Source organism: Phyllobates terribilis, unplaced genomic scaffold, assembly GCF_046119375.1.
Source record: "Phyllobates terribilis strain yellow unplaced genomic scaffold, ASM4611937v1 Scaffold_5__5_contigs__length_657084704, whole genome shotgun sequence".
In the NCBI taxonomy this organism is placed as follows: domain Eukaryota; kingdom Metazoa; phylum Chordata; class Amphibia; order Anura; family Dendrobatidae; genus Phyllobates; species Phyllobates terribilis.
In genome coordinates this window covers 514,197,750-514,221,711 of record NW_027362765.1, presented here as the reverse complement: position 1 = coordinate 514,221,711, position 23,962 = coordinate 514,197,750, and the positions used below count along the sequence as shown (strand labels likewise).

The 23,962-nt window shown below is 41.2% G+C and overlaps 1 protein-coding gene across 2 annotated transcripts in view; it reads left to right on the top strand.

The window, feature by feature from the left end:
- The first annotated feature begins 1,599 nt into the window (after positions 1–1,599).
- Positions 1,600–23,962, top strand: part of PLA2G12B (phospholipase A2 group XIIB) — a 37,013-nt gene continuing 14,650 nt past the window's right edge. The window contains exons 1-2 of one of the 2 annotated variants that reach the window (XM_073685656.1): positions 1,600–1,915; positions 15,388–15,464. In XM_073685656.1, coding sequence (XP_073541757.1) covers positions 1,687–1,915; positions 15,388–15,464 — 306 coding nt within the window. In that variant the 5' untranslated portion in view covers positions 1,600–1,686. Of the gene's footprint in view, positions 1,916–15,387; positions 15,477–23,962 lie in introns of both variants that reach the window. The other variant, XM_073685655.1, reaches the window with a different exon arrangement.

Sequence of the window (23,962 nt, the reverse complement as noted above, 5' to 3'; positions counted from 1 at the left end):
CAGAGTAGCCGGGGAGAATGACTCGCTCCAGTGAGTGGGCCCCTGCTCTGTGTGGAGCTCCGTGAGTGACAGGACACCACTCGCTGAGCGCAGCTCCAGGGCCTGCTCTAGAAATTACATTTCTAGAATTCGACCTTTTCTTACCATGTTCGCTAGAGGGGTTAACTAGGGGAACAGTTTTATAGGTTAGGTCGTTCCGGATGCAGCGATACCAAATGTGTACTTTTATTGTTTTTTTTTCTTAATAATATTTATTTATGGGTACAATATATATATTTTTTTTTTATTATTTTTTTTTTTATATTTTGACATATTATTTTTTCACTTAGTCCCTCTATGGTACTTCCACTTTTTGCAGTCTGATCACAGTTATAAGGTATAGCAGTGCTGGATCACTGCTATACCTTATAACCTGTCAGCCCTGCAGACACAAGATAGTTTGATCATGCACTGCACATGATCAAACTACCTTGCTAGTGCCTGGTGACCCGGATGTTATCATAACGACATCGGGTCACCATGGCAATGATCAGAACCGGTCTCCGATCCAAGACCAGAGGGGATTTTTTCCCTCTGCTCACTCGCTAAATGCAGCCATCGCAGCATTTAAAGGGTTAAAGTGCCGGGAGCGGTACGGGCACCGCTCCTGGCACTGAGTGTCTGGTGTCAGCTGTCAGAATCAGAGGCCGTATGGGCGCAATCAGGGAGACGTAATAATACGTACCTGGTCCATAAAGCCCAGGGCACATGTTAGAAAGGAGTTAAAAATCCACTACTAATGAAGCTCATTCTGCATGTATAAATCCTTAGGCATCCCTAGATCGTAAATGTAAGACTCCTTGATTATTTGATCTTAAAGAGGGTTATCCGAAAACAATATTGATTTTCTTCCTAAATGTGATGCCACTTTCAGTGGCAGGGCTGGTCTCTGCTCGTTCTTTCTTTACAATGGCACTGACAGTGCACTCTGTTGTTGGTTCGCCACTTCTAATTAGAGCAGGTGAGGGAGCGCACTGCCACTGCGAGGATTCTCCGATCCCGGCGACTGGAACGGGTGATCATGTGACAACAAGCATGCAATTTGTATTCTTCCAGCAACACTCTGACTAGACATGTTTAGCCCCGCTCAATACAATTTGCATTAAACAACACCGCGCACGTCTAGTCGGCACTTGACTGCATATATGCAAATCACTCACATGCGGTCATTCGCCAGCCGCTCCCAGTGCCGGCACCGGAGAATCATCAAAGTGTGCAGTGTGTGCGATGTGAAGATTCACAAGTCTGCAGTCACATACAGTGACTGCAGACTTGTAGCCTAAGGCCGGACAACCCCTTTAAATGTCCATTATAAATTATGCCTGATGTGACTTGTTTTCACTATATACAGTATTTGAAATTTTGTGACTTTATTATCCCTGACAAAATACAACTATTCTAAAAATGAAGGGACTATATCGCTAATTCTAGGCATGTTGGACATGTTTGGATAAACCAGGTCAGATTCTGACTAATCAGCTCATGTTCCGACTTACACCGAGGCCAACCTTTGAACTGCATGTTGTCTGTATTGTGATTATTGCAGTGACCTCATCTGAGCTGCCACTTCAGTGTATAAAGTCCATTTTCAGACAAACTACCACAGAGCAGAAAGTTTTCTCTATACTTCTGAGTTTTTCAGACAACATGAGGATGACTATTAAAGCCGCTGTGCTATGCCTGGCACTTGGTATAGTAACTAGCACAGACGATGTAACGCAGAATAGTGCCACTCAAATTCCCACAGAAGATTCCTCATCAGACTGGGGTATTGGAACAATTAGAGATGGATTTGAAGCAGTCAATGGCTATTTTGATTCCTTCTTGGAACTTCTGGGTGGAAGAAATGGAGTTTGCCAGTACAAGTGCCGTTATGGTAAGTCTAATTTTTAAAAATGATCAAGGCACAGTATGTGCATTTTAATGTGTACCTTCACCTGCTCTAGAGACCCTTAGCCTAAAGTATAATTAATAATTAAGAACTTTGTAGATTTTAATGAAACATGAGGATTAGCAATCAAAAGCAAAAAGTGGTTTGACTGACTGTATGATAAACTGTAAGTACTGGGATTTGGGATCAGTGTCTCAAGTCTTTATTGTGAAAATAGGTGCTTAATCAGCTCCAAAGACATAAATGTTACTGCTTCTTCGGATACCAGTGATTTTTCCCATATACAAAAAACTAACCAATTTTCATCAAAATCAGACATGTCTCTGTGGTTTTACGTGGACCACTCCACCCACAAAAAAACACGGACATGGGAACACCCCCATAGACTGTAATGGATACTAGTTCTATCCACGAAACACGGATAAAACCTGTATTTGAAAAACTGTGTCTCAAATCTGCAACATGTCAAGTTCTCTTTCAAGTACGCAGAGTTTTATGTGCAGATTTTCCCCATAGACTTGCATTATATTAGGAAAATCTGAAGGTAAAAAATACATGTTTCTGGAATAGAGAAATTAGCTCGCACCAAACACCAATGTGTATATTAAACCATTCCAATCCTGGGCTTGAGCAATTCAACCTGATGGTACTGGGTGCTCACAAAGATAGATACATGAATTGAAAGAAATAGAGAAAATAGTGGCACTCACCGGACCTTTTAAAATCCGAAGTCTTTATTTAACGATACATTAAAATCGGCTGCAGGGAGGGAGAGAGCATGTCTGGAGGACAACGGCCGTTTTGCGCTAGCCTGCGCTTCAACGGATCCTGGTAAGTCTACCCCTAAGCCTAACCCTAAGTCTTACCAGGACCCGTTGAAGCGCAGGCTAGCGCAAAACGGCCTTGGTCCTCCAGACATGCTCTCTCCCTCCCTGAAGCTGATTGCAATGTGTCGTTAAAAAAAGACTTTGGATTTTAAAAGATCTGGTGAGTGCCACTATTTTCTCTATTTCATTAAAAAAATACATGTAATCCGCACTTGAATGTATTGATAAAGTTTTCTCAAAGACAAATACTAGGAAGTCTAAAAAACAAAGCAGCTTTATTTAAAGCGTGACACACCAAAAAGAGATGAAAAAACAAAGCGCCAAAACGCAATAAAAAATGCACTCAAAAACACAATGAAAAAAACGTAACCTAATTTACCTAACAGATGTAGAAATTCAACAATCAAAAATTCACCAAATACTCATTGGAGCAATGTATCCTCATGGTACTTTCACATAGAGCTTTTTGATGAGTAATCAAAAGTAGATTCTGCTTCTAAATCCTCATCAAAAACAGCGTCAAATGCTCTTTAAATAAGTTTCCGATTGATTTGCATGGGAAAAGTTCCTTTATGTTTATGGAGAAGTTGGATTAAATCTGAAATGTATATCTATTTTTATAAACTCAGCATCAAGGGTCAACAGACAACTTTCAACCCCGCTGAAGTTTCCATTCAACAACTCTTATTACCCCTGTCACCAAAAACACGTGCCCCAGCATGCTTGTGTTCTCAAAAGGGGGGGGGGGTTGGTAATTCGATGTCAGACATCTTTGGCATCTTATCTATAGGAAACACAGAAGAATGAGGAATTAAAATTCAACATGTCTGATCCTTCTTTCTCAGACCTCATCTATTGGGGGAGATGCCCATTCTCAAAGGATAGTCAAGAAAAGTGTCAAAAAGCGGGTTTGTGGCAGTCTTTAATCTGCGCATTACCATCTTTTCTATAAGGGTCCCTATGTAAATAGCTAAAAGGCAGCTTTTGATATCAGTTAGCTATATTTACGCTACAACCTAGGAATCAGAATAGAGCACCAGTACACTTTAAATGGGTTGTCTGATTTACAGGAACTGTTTTAAATACCGTATTCTTACCGTGCACCTGCACTGAGCTGCTCCAAAGAACATCTCTCTATGGAGGACCTGACATGGCTTTATGGTACACATACAGGAGATGATCCCCCTACGTATCCAGTTCAAACTACTAACATTGACCTATAAAGCCATCCATAATCTGTCTCCTCCGTATATCTCCGAACTAACCTCACCTCCCGACACCTTCCCACACGTAATTTTCGGTCCTCCTAAGACCTCCTTCTCTCCACCACACCTATACGTTCCTCACTCAACCACCTCCAAAACTTCTCCCGAGTATCCCCTGTCCTCTGGAATTCCATGCCAACATGCCCGATTATCCACCACCAGGGGCTGGCTGGCAAATTTTGGCCTAGGGGGCAAGCATACAGCAGTGGCCCATTGTCACGGGTGTGTCGGAGGTGACAGACAGTCGCCCTGCAGTGGTTTGCAGGAGGTCTCCACAATTGGCAATGCAGATAGCTGCCTAGATAGGAGGCTGTGTTTAGGACCCAGAGACTAACTCCCTTTAGTCTGGGTGTATATATACCTGGTGTGTCTAGGTGGGTGTCACCGGTTATACTCATTTCTACTTGGAACTTGGCTGAAGGCTGAAGAACCATCACGTTCTCTCTGGAGTCTTGAGGCTGTGTGCCCTGTTGGAGTTTCTTCCAAAGCTACATTATTATTCCCTTGTGTTGTCTTCCCCTTTTGTCTTTAGAGTGCTAGCGGAGGTTGACTAGTGCTCATCTCCTTCCACCCCCAGCTATAGCCTTACGCCAGGGATAGTAGGGCGAGGCACGTGATCGGCAACAGCTGCCGAGGCTGTATAGGGACGTTAGGGGGAGACAGGGTGACGCTAGTCCAAATTAGCAGGTCACCTCTTCCCACTTTCCCTAGCATCTGGGCTCCCTTTCCCCTCTGTGTTGCACTCACACCTGGCGTGACACCCATAAGCAGCAGCACAGCCTCACTGCGCAGGAGCAGGACCAGCGCCGGACATGTAGAAATGCGCATGTGCCCCACAATAATAGTAGCGCTTGCTGGGAGCAATATTCAAACACGTGGGCTGTGCCAGCAGTGACTGAATAGCAGGATCACACCCCTATGACTGAAAATGAGCAGGTAGGACAAAGTATATACACTACCGTTCAAAAGTTTGGGGTCACCCAGACAATTTTGTGTTTTCCATGAAAACTCATACTTTTATTTATCAAATGAGTTGCAAAATAATTATAAAATATAGTCCAGACATTGACAAGGTTAAAAATAATGATTTTTATTTGAAAGAATGATTTTTGAAAGAATAATTTTCTCCTTCAAACTTTGCTTTCATCAAAGAATGCTCCTTTTGCAGCAATTACAGCATTGCAGACCTTTGGCATTCTAGCTGGTAATTTGCTGAGGTAATCTTGAGAAATTTCCCCCCATGCTTCCTGAAGCCCCTCCCACAAGTCGGATTGGCTTGATGGGTACTTTTTGCGTACCATACGGTCAAGCTGCTCCCACAACAGCTCAATGGGGTTGAGATCTGGTGACTGCGCTGGCCACTCCATTACAGATAGAATACCAGCTGCCTGCTTCTTCCCTAAATAGTTCATGCATAATTTGGAGGTGTGCTTTGGGTCATTGTCCTGCTGTAGGATGAAACTGGCTCCAATCAAGCGCTGTCCACAGGGTATGGCATGGCGTTGCAAAATGGAGTGATAGCCTTCCTTATTCAAATTCCCATTTACCTTGTACAAATCTCCCACTTTACCAGCACCAAAGCAACCCCAGACCATCACATTACCTCCACCATGCTTGACAAATGGCGTCAGGCACTCTTCCAGCATCTTTTCAGTTGTTCTGCGTCTCATAAATGTTCTTCTGTGTGATCCAAACACCTCAAACTTTGATTTGTCTGTCCATAAAACTTTTTTCCAATCTTCCTCTGTCCGATGTCTGTGTTCTTTTGCCCATATTAATCTTTTCCTTTTATTAACCAGTCTCAGATATGGCTTTTTCTTTGACACTTTGCCCTGAAGGCCAGCATCCCGGAGTCGCCTCTTTACAGTAGACATTGACACTGGCGTTTTGCGTGTACTATTTAATGAAGCTGCCAGTTGAGGAGCTGTGAGCCGTCGATTTCTCAAACTAGATACTCTAATGTACTTGTCTTGTTGTTCAGTTGTGCAGCGGGGCCTCCCACTTCTCTTTCTACTCTGGTTAGAGCCTGTTTGTGCTCTCCTCTGAAGGGAGTAGTACACACCGTTGTAGGAAATCTTCAGTTTCTTGGCAATTTCTCGCATGGAATAGCCTTCATTTCTAAGAACAAGAATAGACTGTCGAGTTTCATATGAAAGTTCTCTTTGTCTGGCTATTTTGAGAGTTTCATAGAACAAACAAATGTAATGCTCCAGATTCTCAACTAGCTCAAAGGAAAGTCAATTTTATAGCTTCTCAAATCAGCTAAACCGTTTTCAGCTGGGCTAACATACTTGTGCAAGGGTTTTCTAGGGTTTTCTAAACATCCATTAGCCTTCTTACACAGTTAGCAAACACAATGTACCATTAAAACACTGGAGTGGTGGTTGTTGGAAATGGGCCTCTATACACCTATGTAGATATTGCAATAAAAACAAGACATTTGCAGCTAGAATAGTCATTTACCACATTAACAATGTATAGAGTGTATTTTTGATTCATTTAATGTTAGCTTCATTGAAAAAAAATGTGCTTTTCTTTTAAAAATAATGAAATTTCTAAATAACCCCAAACTTTTGAACGGTAGTGTATAATGTTCTAAAATCATTATAATATCACCGATTTTAATGAAAAAAGCTTGTTAGTGATGCACATTGCTTCACTAACAAAGCAAGGGGGGCAGTGTATATAGTAGCTAAGACGTGACAGGTTCACTTTAAAGCCAGGGATGTCAAATTCAAATACACAAAATGCAAAGTTCAAAGCTTGGACAAAGTCACGGACCAACCTTGATATTTATTAAAAAAGTGTCTACAATTGAGAAAGTTTTTCTTTATCAAATATAGCGATTAATTTAAAAATTATAGTGGAATATTATAATATATTATGTAAAAGCAGTAAAAAGCATATGGCCCTAAGGCCTAATATAAATATGTAATTTAACACAGGATAAAAATCCTTGAATGAAACAGATAATAATGTATGATGCAAACAAAAGTGCCTCCAAACACAGTATGATACCCCCACAATGAATTCCTCCACACTCACAGTATGATGAACTTACTGTACTGCTCTACCTCAATCCCCCCAACAAAGAATGGTGACCCCATCACAGTATGATTCTCCAACTGTAATCCCCATATAGCCCTCCATACAGTATAATGGCCACAAAGAGTCCTCCATACAGAATAATGGGCAACACATAGTCCTCCATACAGAATAATGGGCCCCACATAGTCCTCCATACAGAATAATAGGCCCCACATAGTCCTCCATACAGAATAATGGGCCCCACATAGTCCTCCACACAGAATAATGGGCCCCACATAGTCCTCCATACAGAATAATTGGCCTCACATAGTCCTCCATACAGAATAATGGGCCCCACATAGTCCTCCATACAGAATAATGGGCCCCACATAATCCTCCATACAGTATAATGGGCCCACCATAATGCTCTGTACTGTATACAGTGCACCGCATAGTCCTCCATACAGTATACAGGGCCCTACATAGTCCTCCATACAGTATACAGGTCCCCCATAGTCCTCTATACAGTATAATGGGCCCATATAGTCCTCCATACAGTATACAGGGCCCTACATAGTCCTCCATACAGTATACAGGGCCCCACATAGTCCTCTATACAGAATAATGGGCCCCACATAGTGCTCCATACAGAATAATGGGCCCCACATCGTCCTCTATACAGAATAATGGCCCTGCATAGTCCTCCATACAGTACAATGGCCTCGCATAGTCCTCCATACAGAATAATGGCCCCACATAGTCCTCCATACAGAATAATGGCCCCAAATAGTCCTCCATACAGTATAATGGCCCCACATAGTCCTCCATACAGTATAATGGCCCCGCATAGTCCTCTAGTCTAATGGGCTGCGAATAGTGCTCCGTATTGTATACAGGGCCCCGCATAGTGCACCTTACTGTATATATGGCCCCGCATAGTGCTCCATACTGTATAATGGCCCCGCATAGTGCTCCATACTGTATAATGGCCCACATAGTCCGCCATGCAGAATAATGGCCTACATAGTCCTCCATGCAGTATAATGGGCCCCACATAGTCCTCCATACAGAATAATGGCCCCGCATAGTCCTCCATACAGAATAATGGGCCCCGCATGGTGCTCCATACTGTATACAGGGCCTCGCATAGTGCTCCGTACTGTATATAGGGCCCTGCATAGTGCTCCGTACTGCATAATGGCCCCACATAGTGCTTCGTACTGTATAATGGCCTCGCATAGTGCTCCGTACTGTATACATGCCCCCGCATAGTGCTCCATACTGTATAAAGGGCAACGCATAGTGCTCCGTAATGTATATATGGCCCCGCATAGTGCTCCGTACTGTGTACAGTGCCTACAAGTAGTATTCAACCCCCTGCAGATTTAGCTGGTTGACACATGCGGAATTAACTTGGCATTGTGACATTAGTACTGTAGATCAGCCTGGAAGTGGGAAATGCACTGCAGCAAATTTTTTTTTTTTTTTTTTTTAAAAACGTTAAAAGTTAATTCAGAGTGTCATTTATTATTCAACCCCTCAAACCACAAGAATTCTGTTTGGTCCCCCTAAAGTATTAAGAAGTAGTTCAGGCACCAAGAATAATGAGCTTCACATGTGTGGATTAAAGATCTCTTTTGCCAGCCTTTTCTGACTATTTAAGACCCTCCCCAAACTTGTGAGCAGCACTCAGACATGGTCAACATGGGAAAGACAAAGGAGCATTCCAAGGCCATCAGAGACAAGATCGTGGAGGGTCACAAGGCTGGCAAGGGGTACAAAACCCTTTCCAAGGAGTTGGGCCTACCTGTCTCCACTGTTGGGAGCATCACCCGTAAGTGGAAGGCTTATGGAACTACTATTAGCCTTCCACGGCCTGGACAGCCTTTGAAAGTGTCCTCCCGTGCCGAGGCCAGGCTTGTCCGAAGAGTCAAGGCTAACCCAAGGACAACAAGGAAGGAGCTCCGGGAAGATCTCATGGCAGTGGGGACATTGGTTTCAGTCAATACCATAAGTAACGTACTCCACCGCAATGGTCTCCGTTCCAGACGAGCCCGTAAGGTACCTTTACTTTCAAAGCGTCATGTCAAGGCTCGTCTACAGTTTGCTCATGATCACTTGGAGGACTCTGAGACAGACTGGTTCAAGGTTCTATGGTCTGATGAGACCAAGATCGAGATCTTTGGTGCCAACCACACACGTGACGTTTGGAGACTGGATGGCACTGCATACGACCCCAAGAATACCATCCCTACAGTCAAGCATGGTGGTGGCAGCATCATGCTGTGGGGCTATTTCTCAGCCAAGGGGCCTGGCCATCTGGTCCGCATCCATGGGAAGATGGATAGCACGGCCTACCTGGAGATTTTGGCCAAGAACCTCCGCTCCTCCATCAAGGATCTTAAGATGGGTCGTAATTTCGTCTTCCAACAAGACAACGACCCAAAGCACACAGCCAAGAAAACCAAGGCCTGGTTCAAGAGGGAAAAAGTCAAGGTGTTGGAGTGGCCTAGTCAGTCTCCTGACCTTAACCCAATTGAAAACTTGTGGAAGGAGCTCAAGAATAAAGTCCACATGAGACACCCAAAGAACCTAGATAACTTGGAGAAGATCTGCATGGAGGAGTGGGCCAAGATAACTCCACAGACCTGTGCCGGCCTGATCAGGTCTTATAAAAGACGATTATTAGCTGTAATTGCAAACAAGGGTTATTCCACAAAATATTAAACATACGGGTTAAATAATAATTGACCCACACTTTTATGTTTAAAATTTAATAAAATTCAACTGAGCAACATAACTTTTTGGTTTGTAAGATTTATGCTTCTGTTCATAAAACCTACTCTCGTTTGCAGTTTGAAGGCTCTAACTTATTTGCATCTTATCAAACCAGCTAAATCTGCAGGGGGTTGAATACTACTTGTAGGCACTGTATATACATTATAAGCCCCACCATAGTTTCCTATATAGAGTATGATCCCCCACATAGTTTCTTATATACAGTATGAAGAACCACATAGCTTCCTATAAACAGTATGAGCCCCCACATACCCTCCTATGTACAGTATGATCTCACACATAGCCTCATACATTCAGTGTGAGCCCCCACATAGCCTCCTATATACAGCGTGAGCCCCATATAGCCTCCTATATACAGCATGAGCCCCACATAGCCCCTTGGGCCGGACTGAAAAAGCCAGAGGGCTGGATGTGGCCTGTGGGACACAGTTTGCCCAGGTCTGCTGTAGACTGTAAGGCCGCAAGGGCAGGGCCCTCTCCTTTCTGTACCAGTCTGTCTTTTTGAGTGTGTTCATTGTAATTTATATTGGTATTTTATATGTAACCACTTCACATGCACAGCACCATGGAATCAATGGTGCTATATAAATAATAATAATAATAATAATAAAAAATAATAATAATAATACCTTTATTTGTCATCTTGTAATACATAATTTCTCCTGTGGTGGCACTGCAGATTACAGCTGACTTCTTGTGATCAGCTTATTTTCTTAAAAAAAGGCTTTATCTAAAGCAAACAAGCCCTTGTACTGAAATTGGAAAAATATGTTTTCTTATGAGCATCTCTTGAGTTGTCTTGGTTAGTGATCTGCTTCCTCTAGGGATCAAGTAAATAAGTAGAAAATCAACAGGAAGGAGACTATATGTGCTATTGACTACAGTGTTTGGGAATATGGGAATAACATTTTTTGTTGCTGAAAAGTCAATGATTTATCCCCAGGTGTCCACCAAAGGTTTAAGATGGCAGAAGAGAGACGTAGAAGGGTCATTACCACCGATTATTTTATCATTTCACACAAAGCTGACCATACACATGAGATAGCTGTCAGCCAAACAGCTCTCTGTCTCCCGACTTTCGTATGCACATAAGTGCTCAGCTAAGTGCTCATGTGTTTTCAATGGCCAAGGAGAATATAGCCGCCACTGCAAGACACCACTGACAGGGGCTTATCTTCTCTAAAAAATAAAAGCATCAAGCATTGAAATTCCAACAACCTGATCCCTCTTTCCTCAAACATTGTTTACTTCGAGAGAGTTGGTCTGACCATCACACATCAAATGGTTGTCCAGATTCACTAAAATCAATGGGTTCGAAAAACTTTCAACAATGAGGGGTTTAATCCCAAAAAAAAAGTGAACAAACAAGACAGTTATAAGCTGCCAGGCCATATAGGCTGTGTTGTAGGGGGCTCATTGGATGAACTTCTAGTGGGCCAGTACAGCCACCATTCATGGCATCATTCCTTTAAAAATGTGACCACGATCCAGACGTGACAGCGATTTGGACGCAGGATATTTCTGCTGCATTCTATTGAACGCAGGTAAATCCGCATGTGTTCACTGAACCATGCGGATTAACCGCATTCAGTACATTCTAGTGGTCCAATTTCTGTTGCGAAGATGAGCGACTCTGCAAGAGAATTTGACATGCAGCGGTCCTAAAAGACGTGCCGCATGTCAGTGTCCACGCGTGATCCGCAGTCTCAGATGCACGCATGGTGGACATGGGATTTCTAGAAAAACGTGCGTTTTTTTTCTGCAGTGTTTTTCCTGCCAAGAGATGCAGAAACCGTAAGGAATTTTCTGCATTCAAATCCTGAACGTGCGCACATAGCCTTATGGAAACTCTCACCAGTTCATGAAAGTTAATAAATGATTATTTGCTGAGATATTTGTCTTTCCCTTAGACTTAAGTAGGTTCACCTTCAACCTACTTTAAAGAATGTTATTAGGCAATTGTATTCATAGTGATTCCCCAGTATAATGTTATTATCTGAATCATTTGATTTCTAACTGTGGGACTGATCTAAAGTGTTTGAGAAAAAGTATGGCTATGCAGGGCAAAAATGGGACATTTTCTGCTGGTCTGTTTCATTTTATTAAAAGACTTGTAAAGAAAAGGAAAACACTTACACCCAGTTGTGTTTAGGCAAAAAAAGGTCTGATTTTATTGAATATTTAAGCCTGAGCAACAATCTGATGCAAGAGGCTGTAATTAGGTCGTCTGTGATAGCGATCCAAAGGTTGTAGACACTGGGCTGCTGTTGAGTCCTGATTTTCGAACACCCTTTCCTGGACTGAACAAGTTCCACATCATTAAGATTAATTTTCATTGTGCATCTATGCACTATAAACTGAGCTTTTGTGACCCTCAAATTGTGACATCAGGCAAAAAGAGAAAAATTATACTTTTTTTCTTTTTTTTTAATAAGGAGTAATTTTTAAAATAACGTCTGTCTTCCAAACCTGCTTTATCATGAAGGTAACAGGTCACCTGCATAAGAAAATATGCCTTCGCTGGATATCAGAGGATCCACTAGCGAGAAGTTATATTCAGTTATACATATATTCAGGGGTGGATTAAGAGTAGCAAGGGCCCCGGGCAGTTTAGAAGGCGCGCCCCCCCCCCCACACACACACACACCTGATGTATCACATGATCCCCTGTGATAGATCATGTGATAGTTCACGTGAAATAATTTGGCACAATATTAATTATTATAATTTTTTTTAGGCTGTGTGCCCACTATGCGTTTTTTAAGCATTTCCGCAGAGGCAATTCTGCTGCAGAAATGCTTAAAAAACGCTTGGTAGAAGGTCTGCCATGTTCCCCAATGATAATCTGCATGTGCTATGCACATGCTGCGGAAATTTCCGCTGCGGATTATCATTGCGGAAAAATCCGCAGCACTAACAATTATTTTGCGGAAGCGCGGCGCTTTCACCGCCATTGACTTGCATTGGAACACATGGAATCTGCATCACTGCATCTGTACATGCGGATTACATGCGTTTCAATGTGCGGATGGTACCCGGGTCTGGAGAAGAGAAGACTCTCCTCTGGACCCGGGTACCATAGAACCTGTAAAAAAAGAATAAAATAAAAAATAAATATTATACTTACCTTCTGATCGCCCCCGGTGTCTTTATCCGATGCGTCCTGGCTTGCAGGCAGCTCGGAATGGTCTGAAAAGGACCTGCCGTGACGTCATTTAGTCATGTGACGGGTCACGCGACCGCTGACGTCGGCAGGCCATCAGAAGGTAAGTACACTGTGTTCCAAATTATTATGCAAATAATATTTTCTCAGATTTTCCCAAATTACCTATATGAATTGCAGTCATTGTAATTTTCCAGTCAAATAACTATTAGAGTACAATTGAAAGGTTTTTGTACAAACTGCCTATGATAACAGTATATTTTTAAAAAAATAAAAAACTCAAACTGCACTCAAAATGCATGTTCCAAATTATTATGCACAGCAGAGTTTTCAACCTTTTCATTTTAATAAAGAACAAAAAAATGGTCATTTTTTAAATTATAAGCATTAGCAGGTTATTACAAACTGAAATCAAACAGTTTTCAACTCAAAACTTTATTCTAGGTGATGTTACATTTGCACATAGGACCCCTTGTTCGAAAGGAGCTTCTGAACTCTCTCGTCCATTGAATTTATCAGGTTTTGAATGGTTTCTGCTTTAATTGTTTTGCATGAGGACAGAATACCCTCCCAGAGTTGTTGCTTAGATGTGAACTGCCTCCCGCCATCATAGACACTCCTTTTGATGATGCTCCAGAGGTTCTCAATGGGGTTGAGGTCAGGGGAGCATGGGTGCCACACCATAAGTTTGTCCCCTTTTATGCCCATAGCAGCCAGAGATCCAGATGTGTTATGTGCAGCATGAGACGGGGCATTATCATGCATGAAATGATGGTCCAGATGGATGGAGTGGAGGATGGCTGGTTGATGGACACCCCATGCAAACACAGCTACGGCGCTAACAAGGAGGAGGTGGAGTAATGTTTTGGGCTGGAATCATGGGGAGAGAGATTGTCGGCCCTTTTAGGTTCCCTGAAGGGGTAAAGATGAACTCCATAATGTATGTTGAGTTTCTCAAACAGCACTTCCTTCCATGGTTCAAGAAGAAGAACCTTGCATTCTGCAGCAAGATCATTTTCATGCGTCCTGAAAGACGCGCCGCATGTCAGTGTCCACGGGTGATTCGCAGCCTCTGATGCACGCATTGTGGCCATAGGATTTCTAGAGCTCCCATCCACTATGCTGTAACATCTGGACACTGCGGGTTTGATGCTGCATAAACACGCAACACGAAACCTGCAGCGGCTCCTGATCGTGGCAACGTACCTGACACCTAGCTCTTTTGTTTGGTGATGATAAGGTGTCAATCAGATCCTTTCATCATCAAACCTAGTTAAAGTAAAGCGTTAAACACACAGACACAGAGCAAACACTTTATTTGAAATACAACAGACACATTCTTTAATAATTTAAATTAACCAATATACTCACCCCAGTTCTGACAGTAATCCAAGGGTTTAAGCAATGTCCCACCAAATAACTTTATTTAGCGCCAAAAAACATTAATTGATGCACAAAAACGCTTCAAAAACTGCATCAAAAAATGCGTCAAAAACACATCAAAACCGTGACATGCAGAAACGGTCAGGAAATTTCTGCTTTAAATTCTGACCGTGTGCACATAGCCTAAATGTATTTTATTTGTATTGTTACCACCAGAATAGTGTAGGTGATTAAAAGGAAATTATTTTCCAGCTCTATTTTCGATCACAACGTGATCAACAATATGCTGATAAGACCTGGCGGTAGGTATCCAGTTATCTATGTTGAAGCTTACAAGCAAACAGAGGAAGCAGTTTGGAACCATAGTAGCCTATAGCAGATATATCACTGGAACAAATATCAATAAAAACAATCCACCATTGTATTTAGATCTGTAAAATACACTGCAATGTTCTGAACCAGTGACCTAGGGTTCTGCTCCTTGGGAGGTATTAATAAGTCCCCTAAAATTCTGCACCTGCAACAGACTGAAACTAGGCACATTTTATTTCAAAGGGTTCCCTATAAGGGGCATACTTTTTGTCTAGGGTTCCTCCATATAAAATGGTAGGGAATTACAAAAACACATACTAAAATAAGTGAAAGCCATGTCTATGGATAATGGAATGTAAAACCGACAAAGACATATGACAGATCTAACAACGAACAATACATCTCTCTTCCACCGTAAAGGTCATTCTTTTCATCTATCTTCAAACGTATCTTTTCCTGTTAGAGCATATACACCTTTACCAATGATTACATCTTTGAAAATATCTCTGACCAGCTACAGATATGAAAGGTCAGACAATTCTGTAGAACAAGAGCAGCAATCTTGTTAACAGACCATTTGTTAAAAGTTGTTGTAAAATAGGAGACTAATATATTGCACTTTAGATGATACTATAGTAAATGTCTCATTTTAATGCAATGTTTCTTTGGAATTTCTTAAAGGTAAAGCCCCACTTCCTCGACCAGACTACAAGGCTCCAGAACCCAATGGCTGCAGCTCCTACTTCCTTGGTCTCAAGGTACCAGAGAGTGTATGTACCACTAACATCTATCGTATTCTAGGCACAACTATTAACATAATAAAACATTCAGTCGGCTGAAAATATTGTAACTTTTTGCAGAATCTGTGCCACACCTATCCATGTGTCTGGTACTGCAGGTCAGCTATATCCAAGTAAATAATGTACACACCCTTTAAAAAAACTCGTCACTTGCTTAAAAAAAATAAGTTAAATCCCTTAACTCCACTGATTCTGTCAATCTTCTCTGTTTTGCGCTGTGTCACTCCATTGCAGAAATAGTCACATTTGTTTCTAATGGAGAGTAGTAAAGGAGATCTCTGCTTTGCAGTGTAACTGGGCACTTATTTAGTCTTCTCTGGGGGCAGGTGCTTTTACCCCTCCCAGATGCTGCCACTCACAGCTCAGCAGCTGATCTAGCTAGTCAGTCTCAGACACTGCAGGGCTATGATTGTCAGCATCTGGGAGGGAGGAGTGAAAACAGCTGCCCCTAGAGAAGACATTGAAGAAAAGCCTAGTTGCACTACAAGCAGAGATTTCACATACTGCGCTCCAGAAAAAAACAAATATGAATATCTCTGCAATGGAGCAAGGCAGAGCAAAAAGAAAAGAGTGGCAGAATCAGGAGAGCTCAGGGATTTTTGCAAGTTATTTAATTCAATTAGTTTGTGTGCAAAAGACAGATCTTCATTAAAGTGACATTCCCACCATATCTATGTTTGGAATAACTGTTTAACACACCAAATTACATTAGATATAGTTAAAATATCTGTTAAGGGAAATAAAAGTTAGGCATTCTTTATTCTGGAATTTTTTATCACATATGCTGTATTTTTAAATGTTGTGAAAGGCTGGATACCCCTATGAGGTGCCAATATTTTAGATGAAACTTGTCAACATCTGCCAACTACTGTTTATGTGTGGGGGTGGAGGGGCGTGTGGGGCTTATGATTCTCTGCAAATGGCAGATTTCAGGGAAATGCAGGATCCAACATTCTTAGTCCTTTGGTTTTATGTGAGGAAGCTTTACTGGCAGCAGCCTATATTCTCTTCCTCTTTCAACTGAAATAATAAAGTGGTGAAGCTGGGATAAATAGTTGTTGACCAAATGAGGGTTTAGCCAAAAGTTAATTTATATATGTGTGCTCTGGAACCATTTTTTCTAAACCAATTACTCTATTATAATACAGTGGCTTGCGAAAGTATTCGCATTTTTTGTGTTTTTCAACCTCACTATCTGGAATTTCACAGCTTTCTGAGGTTTTGCATCAGTTCATGTTAAGAACATGCCTACAATAGTGAACATTTGTTTTTGTTTTTTATTGTGAAGCAAACAACAAATAGGACAAAATAACTGAAAACTTCAGTGTGCACAACTATTCATCCCCCTAAAATCAGTACTTTGTAGAGCCTCCTTTTGTGGCAATTACAGCTGCACGTCACTTTGGACAAGTCTCTAGGAGCTTTCCACATCTTTTCACTTGGATTTTTGCACATTCCTCAAGACAAAACAGCTCCAGCTCCTTTAATTTCGATGGTTTCCTCTGGTGAACAGCAATCTTCAAGTCTGGCCACAGATTCTTAATTGGATTAAGGTCTGGGCTTTGACTAGGCCACTCCAAAACATTTACATGCTTCCCCTTAAACCACTCGAGTGTTGCTTTAGCAGTATGCTTTGGGTCATTGTTTGTTGGAAGGTGAACCCTCGTCCCAGTCTCAAATTACTGACAGACTGAAACAGGTTTTGCTCAAGAATATCCCTGTATTTCGCACCTTCCATCTTCCCCCTCCACTCTGTCCATTTTCCCTGATGTCGAAAAAAATCCACACAGCATGATGCTGCCACCACCATGTTTCACTGTGGGAATGGTGTACTTGTGGTGATGAGCTATGTTGGTTTGGCGCCAGAAATAGTGTTTACCTTGGTGGCCAAACAGTTCAATTTTTGTCTCACCTGACCACAGCACCTTCCGCCATACATGGGAGTCTCGGACATGTTTTTTGGCTAACGCAAAATGAGCCTTACAATTTTTGTGTGTAAGTAAAGGCTTTTCTCTGCCCACTCTTACATAAAGGCCACCTCTATAGAATGTACGGCTTATTGTGGTTGTGTGCACTGATACTCCAGCTTGGGAACTCTGCAGCTCCTTCAGAGTTACCCTTTGTCTTTGTGCTGCCTCTCAGATTAATCCCTTCCTTGCTCGGGCTGAGAGTTTTGGTGGGCGCCCCTCTCTTGGCAGGTTTGTTGTGGTACCATGCTTTTTCCATTTGATGATAATGGATTTGATAGTGCTCTGGGGAATCATGAGATTGGGATATTTTTTTAAAACCCAACTCTGACTTGTACAACCCCTGGCAAATATTATGGAATCACTGGGCTCGGAGGATGTTCATTCAGTTGTTTAATGTTGTTGAAAAAAAGCAGATCACAGACATGGCACAAAACTAAAGTCATTTCAAATGGCAACTTTAGGGCTTTAAGGAACAGTAAAAGAAATCAAGATAAAAAATGTGATACTCAGTAACGGTAATTTTTTTCAGACCAAGCAGAGGGAAAAAATTATGGAATAATGAAAAACAAACACACAAAAGAACACTCCAATACATCACTAATATTTTGTTGCACCACCTCTGGCTTTAATAACAGCTTGCAGTCTCTGAGGCATGGACTTAATGAGTGACAAACAGTACTCTTCATCAATCTGGCTCCAACTTTCTCTGATTGCTGTTGCCAGATCAGCTTTGCAGGTTGGAGCCTTGTCATGGACCATTTTCTTCAACTTCCACCAAAGATTTTCAATTGGAGTGAGATCCGGACTATTTGTAGGCCATGACATTGACCTTATGTGTCTTCTTTCAAGGAATGTTTTCACAGTTTTTGCTCTATGGCAGGATGCATTATCATCTTGAAAAATGATGTCATCATCCCCAAACATCCTTTCAATTGATGGGATAAGAAAACTGTCCAAAATATCAATGCAAACTTGGGCATTTATTGAAGATGTAATGAAGATGTAATGACAGCCATCTCCCCAGTGGCTTTACCTGACATGGAGCCCCATATCATCAATGACTGTGGAAATTTGCATGTTCTCTTCATACAGTCATCTTTATAAATCTCATTGTAACGGCACGAAACAAAAGTTCCAGCATCATCACCTTGCCCAATGTAGATTCACGATTCATCACTGAATATGACTTTCATCCAGTCATCCACAGTCCACAATTGCTTTTCCTTAGCCCATTGTAACCTTGTTTTTTTCTGTTTAGGTGTTAATGATGGCTTTTGTTTAGCTTTTCTGTATGTAAATCCGATTTCCTTCAGGCGTTTTCTTACAGTTCGGTCACAGACATTGACTCCAGCTTCCTCCCATTCGTTCCTCATTTGTTTTGTTGTGTATTTCCTGTTTTGGAAATATATTGCTTTAAGTTTCCGGTCTTGACGCTTTGAAGTCTTCCTTGGTCTACCAGTATGTTTGCCTTTAACAACCTTCCCATGTTGTTCGTATTTGATCCAGATTTTAGACACAGCTGACTGTGAACAACCAACATCTTTTGCAACATTGCATGATGATTTACCTTCTTTTAAGAGTTTGATAATCCTCTTCTTTGTTTCAATTGACATCTCTCATGTTGGAGCCATGATTCATGTCAGTCCACTTGGTGCAACAGCTCTCCAAGGTGTGATCACTCATTTTTAGATGCAGACTAACGAGCAGATCTAATTTGATGCAGGTGTTAGTTTTGGAAATTAAAATTTACAGGATGATTCCATAATTTTTTCCTCAGATTTGAGTGATTCTATAATTTTTTCCTCTGCTTGGTATGAAAAAAATTACCCTTACGGAGTACCACATTTTTTATCTTGATATATTTTAGTGTTTCTTAAAGCCATAAAGTTGCCATTTGAAATGACTTTAGTTTTGTGCCATGTCTGTGATTTGCTTTTTTTCAACAACATTAAACAACTGAATGAACATCCTCCAAGCCCGGTGATTCCATAATTCTTGCCAGGGGTTGTACTTCTCAACAAATTTTTCCCTGACTTGTCTGGCGATCTCCTTGGTCTTCATGGTGTTTGGTTAGTGGTGTGTCTTGCTTAATGGTGTTGCAGCCTCTGTGGACTTTCAGAAAAGGTGTGTATATACTGACAGATTTCACACAGGGGGACTTTCTTTCACTAAGATGTGACTTATAAAGGTAATTGCTTGCACCAGAAATGTTTTGGGGCTTCATAGCAAAAGGGGTGAATTCATGTGCAAATGCCAGTTTTTAGTTATTTGATACCATAAATTAAATTTATGCCTATATTTTTCTTACTTCACTAACTGATGCATCACACACAAATCGGATTACAAAAATATTTAAACTAAGGTCGTAATGTAACAAAATAGCTAAAAAGCCAAGGGGGTGAATAGCTTTGCAAGACACTGTACGTTATTATAATAAGTTGAAATCAGGATTATTCACCCCCACTGCAAATTAGGTTTATTAAATGATTTCTGCTGTTTGCAATAAACCAGTGAAACAAGAACAATTTAAATAGTTCAATACAACTAATGTAACATGGGGTTTATCCAATTTCAACATAAATGCCACTTTTAATGACTACTTCAGTCTCAGAATTTTTCATCCGCTTCATGACAAGCATCTTTAGTACTTTTTAGAACAACCCGTCTCTGCTATGACCAGCTGCCAACATGATGCATGGCAAGACACCAGCGTCTGGCAGCGTTCCTAAGGAATCTTAGCCCATTCCTCATGGGCAATAGCCTCCTACTTGAATTGTTAAGAGAGTGTTCTTCAAAGGTAAAAGAAGAAATTGTTGTCTTGCACAAAGAGGGAAAATGATGCAAAAAAGATAGCAAATTGGAATCACAGTTCACAAGTTCAAAGTTAAATTACAACAGGCTACGCTACGTGGATGTGGCAAAGAAAAGCTATCACTGGCTGTTACCAGATTCCTGATGAGACAAGTGGTCAAAGCCCTTGACTGACTTTAAAACATCTGCAGCAAGATTTTATGGCAGCAGGCTTTGTTGTTTCAGTTTGCACAGTAAGGCACATAATAATTGCTGAAGGTTTCCATGCCCAAGCTCCAAAATGTACGCCTATACTGACCCAAAAGTACAAAACCATATAAATAGCCACAGAAGTTTTGGTTCTGTTCTTTTGGACTAATTAAACAAAACTGGAAATTTTAGGGCCTGTGGATCAGTGGTATGTCTGGAGGAGGAAGAATGAAGTATGTGCTGAAAAGAACACCCTGCCTACAGTGAAGCATGGCAGTGGCTAGGTGATGCTCTTTGACTTCTTTGATTCCAATGAAAATCTGCAGCTTGTGGATGGAAAGATGGTTTCAATAAGGTATCAGGAAATCTTAAGAGAAAACCACATGCCTTCTGTGAGGAAACAGAAGCTTGGATGACATTGGACTTTCCAAAAGGACAATGATGCCAAACATACTTCAAAGTCAACCAAGTCTTAGTGTTAGAAGACGTCCTGGAAGCTTTTGGAGTGTCTGTCGATGTTGCCTGACTTTAGACCCCGTAGAAAATCTCTTGTGGGATTTGAAAAAGAAGGCTGCAGCATGCAAACCCAAACCCAAGAATATTAGTTAACTGGAGGCCATTGTAAAGATACTTAGCATGAAGGTGTTGAAAATTCTGAGATTGCAGTAGTCATAAAGAGTGTCATTTTTTGTTGAATTTAGAGAATACACTTGTTTTTACATGTGGTCTGTCAATTCATTTTTTCATAGCAATCACAGCAATACGGCAATGAAATCATGATCACTCTTGCTGTGTCACTAGCTACATGAGTGAATGTAGACTATAATCAAAATAGAATAATAAAAAGATCTGCCAGCAGATAATTTCTGTCTTACATTCTTAGTAATAGTTGCCAGTCAATTATTATGCAGGTACGGTTCCATTAATAAATAATCTGAAAATGGAGCATCAAGACTCATTGCCATTTTTAATAAATGACCCAATTTATGCTTCTCTTTCACAAAGTCACCTTTGCATTCTCAGCATTACATAATTATAATTCCTTTCCGTTAAATTGCATGTAAATACTCATGAATATTCATCATGGAGATAGGAGATCCCTCAGCACTTTCTGCACTGCCGCGTGTACTGTACATTTATTTTATTAAAAACAGTCATAATGCTGACCAGAAAGAACACATTAAGGCGCGATGCACTGGGGTCAGCCTGTCAGGTAGAAATATTTGCTATGGGAACACTGAAATCACTAGTCACGCCAAATCACCCCAGACAGCAAATACTGTGTGCCGGCAATATTGTGCCCCTCTACTGACTGCACACAATTGTTTATTAGCAGCTATTTGCAGAATGAAATGTGTTGTCTGCAGCATCATTTAATAAAACTAAAGGCTCTGAAAAGAAAAAGGTAATTTTATATGCAAATGTTTACAGTAGTTAAGCTGAGCATTAGAAAGTGTTACCAGCAGTGGGAGATAGAAGAGCAGATACGGGTAGAAGAGGGCCCCTGTGCAAGGACAATATATGGGCCCTTTGCAGTCAAATAGCTCATCATAATGTCAAATTCCATCAGCTTTGGAGGTGGTAGTGGCCCCCTCACCTCTTGGGCCCCTGTGCAGCTGTACAGGTTGCACCAATGGTATGTCCACCCGTGTTATATATATATATATATATATATATATATATATATAAACAATAAACGCCTTGGTTTTAAAGGGAACCTTTCGCCAGTTTTATAGCTGATAAAGTATGTAACTGGAGTTCCTACAACCCCCTTATACCCTGATAGGTGCCCTTGCATACTCAAAAAGTCTTTTATTCATATCCCGTGATACGTTGAGCAGGTCGGTCCAATGGGTGTCTCCAAATTGTGCTCAGCTCCACCCCAGTCCCTTCAAATGCACCTATTCTATCTGGATGGAAGTGGATGACATCTCCTACGTCATCCACACATTGCTCAAAGTCTCGCTCCCATGCAGTGGAATTAGAGACCTGAGCCGGTGCACCTCACTCTGCCTTATTGAGCAGGCAGGGAGCCGGTGACATAGAAGTGAAGCTGGCACCCACACATTACATGAATTTACTCTGCCCTAAGGAAAAGTGAAGTGCACCTGCCCAGGTCTCTAATTCAACTGTGCAGGTGTAAAACTATGAGCACTGTGTGGAAGATGTAGGAGATGTCATCGACTTCCATCAAGATTGAAAAGGCAGAGTTTGAAGGGACTAGGGCGGCGCAGAGCGCGATCTCGGTTTGCCCATTAGACCGTACCGCGCAATCTGCATGCAGCGCGGGACATGAATAAAAAACTTTTTTGCAGCTATGCAGGGGCACCTATAAGGGTATAAAGGAGTTGTAAGAACCCAATTTACATGCTTTAAAAGTTGATGGGCAGTGATTATAAGATATAAAATTGGTGACAGTTTTCCTATAAATGGTGCTTCAATAATTATAGAGGCAAAGATATGCTCTGGGAACACTGTGGGCTAGTGAGGGGCAAAGCCAAGGGGTACCACTGGGTATTTGCGGTAAGGGTGTGTGTGGGAAGTAGGAAGTGCCAACAAGCCACTTTGCCTAGACTGGGATATTTAGAATTAAGGTGATGCCAGTACAGTTCTGCGTCTAGGACCCAGGACTGAAGCATCATTTTGATATGCTTTCACTGCCTATTAAAAAGAAAATTACTGGCTGCAGATTTTTGATCCGATTTTTTTTCCCATTTCTCATACATTGTGAGACATTCATCATGGCGTATGGTCGTTGGTTCACCTAAAGATGTTACTAGTAGAGCAATCCTGTAAGGAGGTCGTAAATAAGCATTGATTAATGATGCTCCGTCAACTGGATAGAGGATCTGTAAGCTTAGAATTGATTTCCCAGAAATACTGCAGGACTGAAGTGGGAAAAGTATAAGTCATTATTAAGATAGGAGGCTTGATAAACCTCACTGATGAATGAATTATCGAGTATAGCACTTTGTGTGGCTAAAGTATCAGATGGATGGGAAGAATACAGCCATAAAATACATCATATTTGACACCTAAGGTCAAAAGCAGATTTTCCAGTGTGAAAAGTAGAGCAAATAGTTTAATGTGGAAAGAAAGAAAGAATGAAAGAAAGGTTCACACTTTAAATATTGGGTCAGTATTTTACATCAGTATATGTAAGCCAAAATCTGGAGTGGAACAATCAGTGGAAAAGTATAATAGAAACACATCACCACTTCTGTATTTATCACCCACTCCTGGTTTTGGCTTACAAATACTGAGGTAAAATACTGACCAAATTCTGAACGTGTGAACATGGCCTTATTTGTATGCTTAGCAATACTCATGGGATAATGTGAATACCCATAATTTAACATAGACATAATTGTTAGCTTTGATCCCAATTTTATATTATATGATATCACCTCATTTGTAAAAGTGACTATATCTGTGAATATAATACAGATGATTATATCATTAAAAGACTTGTCCCAATAATTGATT